This window comes from Tursiops truncatus, chromosome 8 (assembly GCF_011762595.2).
Source record: "Tursiops truncatus isolate mTurTru1 chromosome 8, mTurTru1.mat.Y, whole genome shotgun sequence".
In the NCBI taxonomy this organism is placed as follows: domain Eukaryota; kingdom Metazoa; phylum Chordata; class Mammalia; order Artiodactyla; family Delphinidae; genus Tursiops; species Tursiops truncatus.
The window spans coordinates 44,172,381-44,186,519 of record NC_047041.1 but is presented as its reverse complement, the minus strand read 5'-3'; the positions used below and the strand labels follow the sequence as shown (position 1 = coordinate 44,186,519).

At 39.2% G+C, this 14,139-nt stretch overlaps 1 protein-coding gene across 1 annotated transcript in view; it reads right to left on the bottom strand.

Moving 5' to 3' along the window:
* Positions 1-11,356, bottom strand: part of RAB38 (RAB38, member RAS oncogene family) — a 102,253-nt gene extending 90,897 nt beyond the window's left edge. The window contains exon 1 of the mRNA XM_073808328.1: positions 11,233-11,356. Coding sequence (XP_073664429.1) covers positions 11,233-11,341 — 109 coding nt within the window. The 5' untranslated portion in view covers positions 11,342-11,356. The remainder of the gene's footprint in view (positions 1-11,232) is intronic.
* Between the last annotated feature and the right edge of the window lie 2,783 nt (positions 11,357-14,139).

The following is a 14,139-nucleotide window of genomic DNA, read 5'->3' as shown; positions in this document are numbered from 1 at the left end:
GAAAAGAAAATGCTGTTCTACTATCAAGTGTCTGCTGATGATTTCTATATTTGTACTTAAGACCCCAGCCTCGCTCATGCATTTCACACCCTTGTTCCAGCTGCCTTTTGGGCATTTCTACCAGGCTTTCTGGAGGACATCTCAAATGTAACATGTGCAAAGCTGAAGTCATTATCTACCCTAACAGACTTGTTCCTTTTCCTGTATTCCTGGTTTTAGTCATTGGTCCCACCCTCCCCAAAGTCTACCAAGCCTGGAAACTCAGTCATACTTGACTCCTGCCTCCTTATTGCCACACATCCCAGCAGCCTGAGTCTTCTGATTCTATCTCAGATCCCTTAGTGCATTTCTTCTACTCCCTAAAAGTACTATTAGAAGATAGAGGTGAATATCCATTCAATATTATTGTGGGCAAAGGATTTTTAAGCATTATGCAAAAGGAAGAAATCATAAAAAGGAAAAGAATTTTAGATACACACACACACACACACACACACACACACACACACTCATATATATATAAAATCACCAGAAGCAAGACAAATAGCAAATGCAAAATGGGGAAGATTTTTGTCTGCTTAAATGTCTGACATTTAAGACAGGCAGAAATAGAATACACTATATATATATATAAAAAAAGCTCTTGTAAAATATTTTAAAATATCCAAATAGATAAAGGAACAGGGATACAAATAAATGACCACACAAAAAGCCAATAATAATATTTTATTATTTAAACAATATTTTTCACAGTAACAGAAGTAGAAGAGTTAAACAATAATGAGACATTTTTCACTTTTCAAACTGACAAATATGTTTTAATACTAAAAATATACAATATCAATGAGGGTGCGAAGAAATGGACACTATCATGATCCTGGTGGGATTATAATTTAAGAAAAAGCTGTTAGAGAGAAATTTGGTTATATGTATGAAAAACCTTAAAAATGTATGTGCCCCTTGACCTAAAAATTCTATCTGTAGGAATTTATGATAATCAATCATTACAGAGAGAGAGATTTATAAAACTTTAACTTCATGAACGTTGCTTATCATTGGAAAACAACAGGCACTTTCTAAATATGTATCAGGTTAAATATTATAATGTTTTAAATATGTGATGGCATATTATACAACCTATATAAATGATGTTTAAGAAAAATATTGAGTTACCTGGAAAGATATTCATAATGTTTTTTCACAGCATTTTAAAATTGGAAAAAAAATTACAAAATATATACCCAGTATGGCATAAAATACATAATTTCCATTATACAAACATACACACACACACATAAAGATATAGAAATATGTTATCAGAGATGATCCCTGGATGATAAAGTTACTGCTTTGTTTTATTATATATTTTCCTACCTTTCTATATTTCACATTTTATTTTTACAGGTAACATTATTGTTTTCAAAAGAAGAAAACAAAACTAAAAAAAAAAAAAAAAGAATGTGCACTGAAGGGTTCTTAGAGGAGGATTCCCAGCAATCATCATAACGATTTTTTTCTAGGTCTCTCCAGTTGATACAGAGTGTGTTTTAGGTTTCAGTAATTTTCCAGCCAAACTTTTCTCATCCTGATTCCACTTATCTTATCAGTGCTGAGAGGTGTGCCTTCCCGAAAGAACCAAAGCACCACTTCACGGACGGCATAATCAGGCTGACACTTCAGAACCTCACACAAGGTCCCTACACTGTCCTGGAGTGACTGCCACAGCAGCCCAGGCTTAGCTCTCAAGAAACTGATCGAAGCCTTCCCCACAAGGTCCATATGCCTGAAAGGAAACTTATCTTCCCCCAAAGATGCAGCCCTCCCAAACCTTGATGTCATTTTTTCCCCTTCCTGCTTGTGCCCTACTTTTCCACTCAGACACCAATTATCTGATTCTTCTCTCCAGAATCTCTTGCATTCATCCTGTCCTGTTCATTTCAGTCCTTCTTGACATCTCATCAAGTAGCTGTTTCCTAAGGATATCTCCCTCACTCTATCTTCCCTATTTGGACCTGTCACCATTCCCAGCTCAATCGTCATTAAAACTAAAGTACTTCAGTGGGGCACTCCTCCACTCACAACCTCTGAACTTATTTTATGTGTGAGAGGAATACATTCTATCTTATTTAACCCCTTGTTTCTTTCTTTTAAAATTTTTATTGGAGTATACTTGATTTACACTGTTATGTTACTTTCTGCTGTACAGCAAAGTGAATCAGTTACACATATACATATATCCACTCTTTTTTAGATTCTTTTCTTATACAGGCCATTACAGAGTATTGAGTAGAGTTCCCTGTGCTATACAGTAGGTCCTTCTTAGTTATCTATTTTATATATAGTAGTGTGTATATGTTAATCCCAATCTCCCAATTCATCCCACTCCCCCTTTTCCCCCCAGTAACCATAAGATTGTTTTCTACATCTGTAACTCTATTTCTTTTTGTAAATAAGTTCACTTGTACCTTTTTTTAGATTCCACATATAAGCGATATCATATGATATTTGTCCTTTTTTGTCAGACTTACTTCACTTAGTATGATAATCTCTAGGTCCATCCATGTTGCTGCAAATGGCATTATTTCATTCTTTTTCATGGCGAGTAATATTACATCATATATACGTACCACATCTTCTTTATCCATTCCTCTGTCGATGGACACTTAAGTTGCTTCCTTGTCCTGGCTATTGTAAATAGTGCTGCAATGAACATTGGGGTGCATGTATATTTTCGAATTATGATTTACTCAGGGTATATGCCCAGGAGTGGGATTCCTGGATCACATGATAGTTCTATTTTTAGTTTTTTAAGGAACTTCCATAATGTTCTGCATAGTTGCTGTATCAATTTACATTCCCACCAACACTGTAGGAGGGTTCCCTTTTTTCCGTACCCTCTTCAGCATTTGTTGTTTGCAGATTTTTTGATGATGGCCATTCTGAATACGGTACTGGCACAAAAGCAGAAATAGATCAATGGAACAGGATAGAACGCCCAGAGATAAACCCACACACCTATGGTCAACTAGTCTATGACAAAGGAGGCAAGAATATGCAATGGAGAAAAGACAGTCTCTTCAATAAGTGGTACTGGGAAAACTGGACAGCTACATGTAAAAGAGTGAAATTAGAAAACTCCCTAACACCATACCCCAAAATAAACTCAAAGTGGATTAAAGACCTAAACGTAAGCCTGGATATAAAACTCCTAGAGGAAAACATAGGCAGAACACTCTCTGACATAAATCACAGTAATATCTTTTTCGACCCACCTCCTAGAGTAATGAAAATAAAAACAAAAATAAACAAATGGGACCTAATCAAACTCAAAAGCTTTTGCACAGAATAGGAAACCACAAACAAACGAAAAGACAACCAACAAAATGGGAGAAAATATTTACAAACAAAGTGACCGACAAGGGATTAATCTCCAAAATATACAAACAGCCCATGCAGCTCAATATCCAAAAAACAAACAACCTAATCAAAAAATGGGCAGAAGACCTAAATAGACATTTCTCCAAAGAAGACAGACAGATGGACAAAAAGCACATGAAAAAATGCTCTACGTCACTAATTATTAGAGAAATGCAAATCAAAACTACAATGAGGTATAACCCTTCGGTGAGTTGCATTTTCTGTTCTATGCAGCCAAAGCAAATCCTAAATGATAAATCTCCTTGAGTCAGACAGGAAGAGGTCATCTCCCTCCCAAGTACACCTATGTAATAGCAGTTTATATATATGCCCTCTCACTGTCTATGTCCTGTATGCACTCTTTTTGTAGATTTCTTCCCAGTCTATATCCTTCCAATGCGATTCCTTACCAGCACCTGGCACAGCCCCTGCCATGCCCCACCTGTGGGCTCAAGACACATTCTGTCATTCAGGCTAGGCTGCATTAAATGTCCTTGAAACAGAGCAGGACCCTATGGTCCTTCCCCCCCACCCCAAGTCCTCAGCCTGCTTTTGTGGAAAAACTTTAACCAAAGAATAAGTTTAATCAGAGAAGTGAGAAAATGCAGAAACGAAGGAAAACAGCCAAAGGAGACCAAATAAAAATAGTTCAGTCATTAAGCAAAGTCAAGGACCTTTAGTTCCTCCTTAAGTGTTATAGGTAATATTCTGAGCCATATCCTGTGAGCTGTCTTACAGACACAGAAATCCCCACCAAGTGGAAGAAGTTAATTACATGATGACCAGGCTGTAGCCATGACATAAGCTGCCACAATTCCGAGAACTGCTCTCAGAAAAATGGAAACATACCGACCCTGGAACTGAATATTAACTGTACCTAAAACAATCAAGATGACTCTGGTCAGACCACTGACGACCAGTTTCAAGATGACCGTCTGAGCTGACTGTGTTGTTTCTGCATGTAGCCTCCTCCCTCTGTCTATAAAAGCTCTTGCCCCCTGATTGTCAAGGGTGGGGGGGTGGAATTGGCCTTTGGACAGGCGTCCACCCTCTCCGACGGTTGCTGGCATCCAAAATAAAGCAAACTAGGTGGTCACAAAGCACCGAGCTGATCTCCCTGTGCTATGCGGCTGCTTCCCACTAGCTGTCTATTTTACGTTTGGTAGTGTATATATGTCCATGCCACTCTCTCACTTCGTCCCAGCTTACACTTCCCCCTCCCCGTGTCCTCAAGTCCATTCTCGACATCTGCATCTTTATTCCTGTCCTGCCCCTAGGTTCGTCAGTACCATTTTTTTTGGGGGGGGGTCCATATATATGTGTTAGCATACGGTATTTGTTTTTCTCTTTCTGACTTACTTCACTCCGTATGACAGACTCTAGGTCTATTCACCTCATTACAAATAGCTCAATTTCGTCTCTTTTTATGGCTGAGTAATATTCCATTGTATATATGTGCCACATCTTCTTTATCCATTCATCCGATGATGGACACTTAGGTTGTTTCCATCTCTGGGCTATTGTAAATAGAGCTGCAATGAACATTTTGGTACATGACTCTTTTTGAATTATGGTTTTCTCAGGGTATATGCCCAGTAGTGGGATTGCTGGGTCGTATGGTAGTTCTATTTTTAGTTTTTTAAGGAAACTCCACAGTGTTCTCCATAGTGGCTGTATCAATTTACATCCCCACCAACAGTGCAAGACGGTTCCCTTTTCTCCACACCCTCTCCAGCATTTATTGTTTGTATATTTTTTGATGATGACCAGTGTCAGGTGATACCTCATTGTAGTTTTAATTTGCATTGCTCAAATGGTTAGTGATATTAAGCATCCATTCATGTGTTTGTTGGCAATCTGTATATATCTTCTTTGGAGAAATGTTTATTTAGGTCTTCTGACCGTTTTGGATTGGGTTGTTTGTTTTTTGATATTGAGCTGCATGACCTGCTAATAAATTTTGGAGATTAATCCTGTGTCAGTTGCTTCATTTGCAAATATTTTCTCCCATTCTGAGGGTTGCATTTTCATCCCATTATGGTTTCCTTTGCTGTGCAAAAGCTTTAAGTTTCATTAGGTCCCATTTCTTTCTTTCTTTATTTTTTTATATATCCATTTCTCTAGGAGGTGGGTCAAAAAGGATCTTGCTGTGATTTATGTCATAGAGTGTTCTGCCTATGTTTTCCTCTAAGAGTTTTATAGTGTCTGGCCTTATATTTAGGTCTCTAATCTATTTTGAGTTTATTTTTGTGTATGGTGTTAGGGAGTGTTCTAATTTCATTTTTTTACATGTAGCTGTCCAGTTTTCCCAGCACAACTTATTGAAGAGACTGTCTTTTTCCATTGTACATTCTTGCCTCCTTTATCAAAAATAAGGTGACCATATGTGCGTGGGTTTATTGTTGGGCTTTCTATCCTGTTCCATTGATCTATAGTTCTTTTTTTGTGCCAGTACCCTACTGTCTTGATTACTGTAGCTTTGTAGTATAGTGTGAAGTCAGGAAGCCTGATTCCTCCAGCTCCATTTTTCTTTCTCAAGATTGCTTTGGCAATTCAGGGTAGTTTGTGTTTCCATACAAACTGTCAAATTTTTTGTTCTAGTTCTGTGAAAGATGCCATTGGTAGTTTGATAGGGATTGCATTGAATCTGTAGATTGCTTTGGGTAGTAGAGTCTTTTTCAAAATGTTGGTTCTTCCAATCCAAGAACATGGTATATCTCTCCATCTGTTCGTATCATCTTTAATTTCTTTCATCAGTGTCTTAGAGTTTTGTGCATAGAGGTCTTTTTTCTCATTAGGTAGGTTTATTACTAGGTATTTTATTCTTTTTGTTGAAATGGTAAATGGGAATGTTTCCTTAATTTCTCTTTCAGATTTTTCATCATTAGTGTATAGGAATGCAAGAGATTTCTATGCATTAATTTTGTATCCTGCTACTTTACCAAATTCATTGATTAGTGCTAGTAGTTTTCTGGTAGCATCTTTAGGATTCTCCATGTATAGTATCATGTCATCTGCAAACAGTGACTGTTTTACGTCTTCTTTTCTGATTTGGATTCCTTTTATTTCTTTTTCTTCTCTGACTGCTGTAGCTAAAACTTCCAAAACTATGTTGAATAATAGTGGTGAGAGTGGGCAACCTTGTCTTGTTCCTGATCTTAGAGGAAATGGTTTCAGTTTTTCACCATTGAGAACAATGTTGGCTGTGTGTTTGTCATATATGGCCTTTATTATGTTGAGGTAAGTTCCCTCTATGCCTACTTTCTGGAGGGTTTTTATCATAAATGGTGTTGAATTTTGTCAAAAGCGTTCTCTGCATCTATTGAGATGATCATATGGTTTTTCTCCTTCAGTTTGTTAATATGGTGTATCACATTGATTGATTTGCATGTATTGATGAATTCTTGCATTCCTGGTATAAACCCCACTTGATCATGGTGTACGATCCTTTTAATGTGCTGTTGGATTCTGTTTGCTAGTATTTGGTTGAGGATTTTTGCATCTATGCTCATCAGTGATACTGGGCTGTAGTTTTCTTTCTTTGTGACATCTTTGTCTGGTTTTGGTATCAGGGTGATGGTGGCCTCATAGAATGACTTGGGGAGTGTTCCTCCCTCTGCTATATTTTGGAAGAGTTTGAGGAGGATAGGTGTTAGCTCTTCTCTAAATGTTTAATAGAATTCACCTGTGAAGCCATCTGGTCTTGGGCTTTTGTTTGTTGGAAGATTTTTAATCACAGTCTCAATTTCAGTGCTTGTGATTGGTCTGTTTATATTTTCTATTTCTTCCTGGTTCAGTCTCAGAAGGTTGTGCTTTTCTAAGAAATGTGTCCATTTCCTCCAGGTTGTCCATTTTATTGGCATAGAGTTGCTTGTAGTAATCTCTCATGAGCCTTTGTATTTCTGCAGTGTCAGTTGTTACTTCTCCTTTTTCATTTCTAATTCTGTTGATTTGAATCCTTTCCGTTTTTCTCATGATTATTCTAGCAAATGGTTTATCAATTTTGTTTATCTTCTCAAAGAACCACTTTCAGTTTTATTGATCTTTGATATTGTGTCCTTCATTTCTTTTTCATTTATTTATGAACTGATTTTTATGATTTCTGCTAACTTTGGGGTTCTTTTGTTCTTCTTTCTCTAATTGCTTTAGGTGTAAGGTTAGGTTGTTTATTTGAGATGTTTCTTGTTTCTTGAGGTAGGATTGTATTGCTGTAATCTTCCCTCCTAGAACTGCTTTTGCTGCATCCCATAGGTTTTGGGTTATCGTGTTTTCATTTGTTTCTAGGTATTTTTTTGATTACCTCTGATTTCTTCAGTGATCTCTTGGTTATTTAGTAGTGTATTGTTTAGCCTCCATGTGTTTTTAATTTTTAACAGATTTTTCCTGTAATTGATATCTAGTCTCATAGCATTGTGCTCAGAAAAGATACTTGATATGATTTCAATTTTCTTAAATTTACCAAGGGTTGATTTGTGATCCATGATATGATCTATCCTGGAGAATGTTCCATGAGCACTTGAGAAGAAAGTGTATTCTGTTGTTTATGGATGGAGTGTCCTATAAATGTCAATTAAGTCCATCTGGTCTAATGTGTCATTTAAAGCTTGTGTTTCCTTATTTATTTTCATTTTGGATGACCTGTCCATTGGTGAAATTGGGGTGTTAATAGTAGCACCCTACTATTATTGTGTTACTGTCAATTTCCCCTTTTATGGCTGTTAGCATTTGCCTTATGTATTGGGGTGCTCCTATGTTGGGTGCATAAATATTTACAATTGTTATATCTTCTTCTTGGATTGATCCCTTGTAGTGTCCCTCTTTGTCTCTTGTAATGGTCTTTCTTTTAAAGTCCATTTGGTCTGATATGAGAATTGCTACTCCAACTTTCTTTTGATTTCCATTTGCATGGAATATCTTTTTCCATCCCCTCACTTTCACTCTGCATGTGTCTGTAGGTCTGAAGTGGGTCTCTTGTAGACAGCATATGTATGGGTGCTATTTTTGTATCCATTCAACCAGTCTATGTCTTTTGGTTGGAGCATTTAATCCATTTACAGTTAAGGTAATTATCGATATGTATGTTCTTATTACCATTTTCTTAATTGTTTTGGGTTTGTTATTGTAGGTCTTTTCCTTCTTTGTGTTTCCTGTCTTAGTAAGTTCCTTTAGCATTTGTTGTAAAGCTGGTTTGGTTCTGCTGAATTCTCTTAGCTTTTGCTTATCTGTAAAGGTTTTAATTTCTCCATCAATCTGAATGAGATCCTTGCTGGGTAGAGTAATCTTGGTTGTAGGTTTTTCCCTTTCATCACTTTAAATATGTCCTGCCACTCCCTTCTGGCTTGTAGAGTTTCTGCTGAAAGATCAGCTGTTAACCTTATGGGGATTCCCTTGTATGCTATTTGTTGCTTTTCCCTTGCTGCTTTTAATATTTTTTCTTTGTATTTACTTTTTGATAGTTTGATTAATATGTGTCTTGGTGTATTTCTCCTTGGATTTATCCTGTATGGGACTCTCTGTGCTTCTTGGACTTGATTAACTATTTCCTTTCCCATATAAGGGAAGTTTTCAACTGTAATGTCTTTAAATATTTTCTCAGTCCCTTTCTTTCTCTCTTCTTCTTCTGGGACCCCTATAAGTCAAATATTGGTGCATTTAATGTTGTCCCACAGGTCTCTGAGACTGTTCTCAATTGTTTTCATTCTTTTCTCTTTATCCTGCTCTGCAGTAGTTATTTCCACTATTTTATCTTTGAGGTCACTTATCTTTTCTTCTGCCTCAGTTATTCTGCTATTGATTCCTTCTAGAGAATTTTAAATTTCATTTATTGTGTCGTTCATCATTGTTTATTTGCTCTTTAGTTCTTCTAGGTCTTTGTTAAACGTTTCTTGTATTTTCTCTATTCTATTTCCAAGATTTTGGATGATCTTTACTATCATTACTCTGAATTATTTATCAGGTAAACTGCTTATTTCCACTTCATTTGTTTCATCTGGTGGGTTTTTTACTTTGCTCCTTCATCTGCTGTGTATTTCTCTATCTTCTCATTTTGCTTAACTTTCTGTTTGCAGTCTCCTTTCCTTGGGCTGCAGGTTCATAGTTCCCTTTGTGTTTGGTGTCTGCCCCAAGTGGGTAAGGTTGGTTCAGTGGGTTGTGTAGGCCTCCTGGAGGAGTGGACTGGTGCCTGTGTTCTGGCGGATGAGGCTGGATCTTGTCATTTTGGTGGGCAGGACCACGTCTGATGGTGTGTTTTGGCGTGTCTGTGAACTTATTATGATTTTAGGCAGCCTCTCTGCTAATGCGTGGGGTTGTGTTCCTGTCCTGCTAGTTGTTTGGCATAGGCTGTCCAGCACTGGAGCTTGCTGGTCGTTAAGTGGAGCTCGGTCTTACCATTGAGATGGAGATCTCTGGAAGAGCTCTCATCGATTGATATTACGTGTAGCTGGGAGGTCTCTGGTGGTGCAATGTCCTTAACTCAGCCCTCCCACCTCAGAAGCTCAGGCCCGACACCCGGCCAGAGGAGGAAGAGCCTGTCAGCCACACGGCTCAGAAGAAAAGGGAGGGAAAAAAAGGAATAAAATAAAAGTTATTAAAATAAAAAACTAAAGTAATTTAAAAAAAAAAAGAAGAGAGCAACCAAACCAATAAACAAATCCACCTATGATAACAAGTGCTAAAAACTATACTAAGATAAACATAAAAATCAGAAACTAGTCTGTCGCATTCAGCAAACCCCAAGTCTACAGTTGCTTCGAAAGTCCACAGCCTCAATTTTGGGATGATCCGTTGTGTATTCACATATTCCACTGATGCAGGGTACCTCTAGGTGATTGTGGAGATTTAATCAGTTGCTCCTTAGGCTGCACGGAGAAATTTCCCTTTCTCTCTTCTTTGTTCGCACAGCTCCCGGGGTTCAGCTTTGGATTTGACCCCGCCTCTGCATGTAGGTCGCCCTATGGTGTCTGTTCTTAGCCCAGACAGAAGGGGGTTAAAAGAGCAGCTGATTAAGGGGCTCTGGCTCACTCAGGCTGGGGGGAGGGAGGGGTACGGAATGCAGGGTGAGCCTGTGGCAGCAGAGGCTGGCGTGACATTGCAACAGCCTGAGGCGCACCGTGTGTTCTCCTGGGGAAGTCATCCCTGGATCACGGGACTCTGGCAGTGGCGGACTGCACAGGCTCCTGGGACAGCAGGTGTGGATAGTGACCAGTGCTTGCACACAGGACTCTTGGTGGCTGCAGGACCATCCTTAGCATTTCATGCCCGTTTCTGGTGTCCGCGCTGATAGCCATGGCTTGCGCCCCATCTCTGAAGCTCATTTAGGCAGTGTTCTGAATCTCCTCTCCTCAGGCACCCCGAAACACTTGTCTCTTGCCTCTTAGGCAGTTCCAGAGTTTTTCCTGGACTCCCTCCCAGCTAGCTGTGGTGCACTAGCCCCCTTCAGGCTGTGTTCACACAGTCAACCCCAGTCCTTTCCCTGGGATCTGACCTCCAAAGCCCCAGCCTCAGCTCCCAGCTCCACGTGCCCCGGCGGGTGAGCAGACAAGCCTCTTGGGCTGGTGAGTGCTGGTCGGCACTGATCCTCTGTGTGGGCATCTCTCTGCTTTGCCCTCTGCACCCCTGTTGCTGCACTCTTCTCCGTGGCTTGAATCTTCCCCCAACACACACACCCCGTCTCTGCCAGTGAAGGGGCTTCTTAGTGTGTGGAAACTTTTCCTCCTTCACAGCTCCCTCCCAGAGGTGCAGTTCCCATCATTATTCTTTTGTCTCTGTTTCTTCTTTTTTCTTTTGCCTACCCATGTACGTGGGGGAGTTTCTTGCCTTTTGGGAGGTCTGAGGTCTTCTGCCAGCATTCAGTAGGTGTCTGTAGGAGTTTTTCCACATGTAGATGTATTTCTAATGTATTTGTGGGGAGGAAGGTGATCTCCATGTCTTACTCCTCCACCATCTTGAAGGTCCTCCTCAGGAGTCAACCAACCTGTCCTCTTCATTGGCTTTTGAGCGGCGAGCAGCCGGACCCCACTTTCATTTACAACCTGACTGGCACAGACTGTCAGTAAATGTTTTAATGAGAATGGAAAATACGAACGATGTGAAACCATGTCTTATATTACTGCCAAACACTCTGAGTCCTGGGTGCTATATGCTGCCTGTCTTTTTCTACAAGGAACTTGAGCATTGCTGCCAGCTTCTACAGAAAGCAATGGGAAGGGGGTGGGGGGGTCCAAAGTCTGCTGGACTGGAAGTTTTAAGGACTGTGTTCCATTTGTGATTCTGCTACTAACTCCCAAGTCAACCTGGTCACTTCACCTCACACCCCTGCAACCCCCTTTGAATATCTTCTCTAAATTGTTTAGACCTTCTCCAAGATAACCTGGCCATATGCATTGAGTCCTAAATATAGGCATAATTATCCAACGCATAGTTAATGCCATTTAAACAGTTACTCTGCTTGTAAGAATCCATCCTAAAGAAATAATCAGACAGTCTTTCAAAGGTTTATGCACTAGCTATTTAAAGCGGCACTATTTTTAGCAGCAATCTGAGTACCCATGAATAGAAAATTGGTTAAAAGACAATGTCATATCCATAAAATTTAATATTTACAGCCATTAAACGTCATGTTTATAAAGAATATTTAGAGCCATGTAACGTTTAGAATATAACATTATTTTGGAAAAAGCAAAGTATAAAATTACGTATGAAACAAATATGTATATATACATATATATATATATTCATCCCTATTTTGCTAACATATGTGCATGAGTATACATATAGCTGGAAGGAAACTTAAGGAAATATGAATGATAGACTTATTGGTGATTTTTGTTCTTTATGCTTTTCTAAATTCTCTACAATATACATATACTGACTTAAAAATTGGTGAAAATTAATGTATAATTATTTTGGAAATATTTTAGGATTTACTATTTATTTTTATTTACTTTTGGCATTTTGAAATTTTACATGATATATTTGTTTAAGTCACTAAGTAATTTCTGACACCTAGATACTCATGCATGTGATTTTCCAGAAGCATTGTTACTATTATTAAGACTTTTTACAATTACTGTTTTGTTCTTTTTGTCTCATTATTCTGCTTTCTGGAAGATTTCCTCAGCTTGTTTTTCCAAGTCTTCCATTGAGAGTATTTTATTAGTCGATTTCCAGGAGATGTTTAGATCTATTTATCTACTTTTTTAAGAAATGTGACAGCTTCCTAAAACATAAATATACAGCTTGACCAATTAAGTTGATTTCTCGTAACAATCTCATGGCAGCTTCCTGAGAATTATTGGAAAATTTACTACCCAGCACTTCCCACCCACCAGTGCACCACATTGGAAGTGTTTAAACAGCACTGGAATTGTAGGTTGCATATAGACGTGCAAGCCCTAACATGCCCAGGCCTCAGCAGTAACCTAGGTGTTTTGTGAAACAGATAATAGATGGCCTGTGGGGAGCAGGAATTCTTAAATTGTATTATTGTTGGAAGACCCTTTCGTTGAGGTAAACTTAACTTGGGGAAAGCTGGGAGGCAGGAAAAAGTGACTTGTTTCTGCTGCTCCCCAATAATCCCTTGCTCCCCCACTCCACATCAAATGACCATCTTTATTTCAGAAAGTCAGGTTAGGAAGAACTCAAAGGAAATACAGAAAATGTGACAATGAGGAAAGGTGGGACTTTGTTTTTGTTGTTCTTACCAAAAAAAAAAAACAACAACAAAAAACTCTTAGCTTTGGTCTGTTTAGACTAAGTCTAACCAGTAGAGTTGTTTGGAAATATCTTTCTGTTGATCAGCGTCTGAATTCCAGATCTTTGTCAGCAGCAGTTTTCCTGAGTCAGAAGTCATACGGACTGGTGGCAGCCTCCTTCAGCCAGTGAGCCTCGGAGACGAGATGCTTATCTAGACAGCTGGGATTATCTTCGCCAGGTAAGGCATACTGTTGCACAAATTGGCTTATGCTATAGGGAACAGAGACACAAGGAAGATCAGAGGCCCCCCAGACTTGCCTGTTAGATTTCTTGAAGCTGATAATTCCATGATAAATTCCAAAAATAAAATGGCACGAGGACCTCCAGAAGTCTCAGGAAGATCAGGGCCATATACATCTAAAACTCCAGGCCCCTGCGGCTGCGAGGTCGAGCTGCGAGGAAGCTGCGGCTTCCTCCATTTGATGAAACAGTACTTCAGCCAAGCCTTTACCACTGACTCATTAAAGCTGAGTTCCTCTGAGGTAATTCAATCTGGGCATATGGTCTTGCTAAACACATCTTCCAACATTCTCAGCTGTTCTGGGATAGAGTCTGTGCATCTTCAACGAGCACACCTTGGCTTTGCCGGCTTGAGATCTTTTGGGAAGGCAGTATTTCAATCAGCTGAATCCCCTGAACCAGTGCCTCCTTGGTCACTCTTAGCACCTCAGTTTATTATTTGTTATTTTAATAAAAGGTTTTACATTTTGTTAATTCTCTTCCATTTAGGAAAATTTTACATTGCTAGGAGCTTTTCTTGAGTCATTTTTAAAGGAGCTCCCTTGGAAAATATCCATCAGACAAGCAAAGCCCTGAAGCTTCCCCATCTCCTGTCCCATGGGAGTCGTGGCCTCTCTGCTCCATGGCCCAGTCTTCCAAGCTCCTGGTATGCAAGGCTGGCATTCTTTCCTACTAAAACCGACTCCTAAGGCTTAGCCTGGGGGATTAGACAGCCCCTTGCCCTCTAGA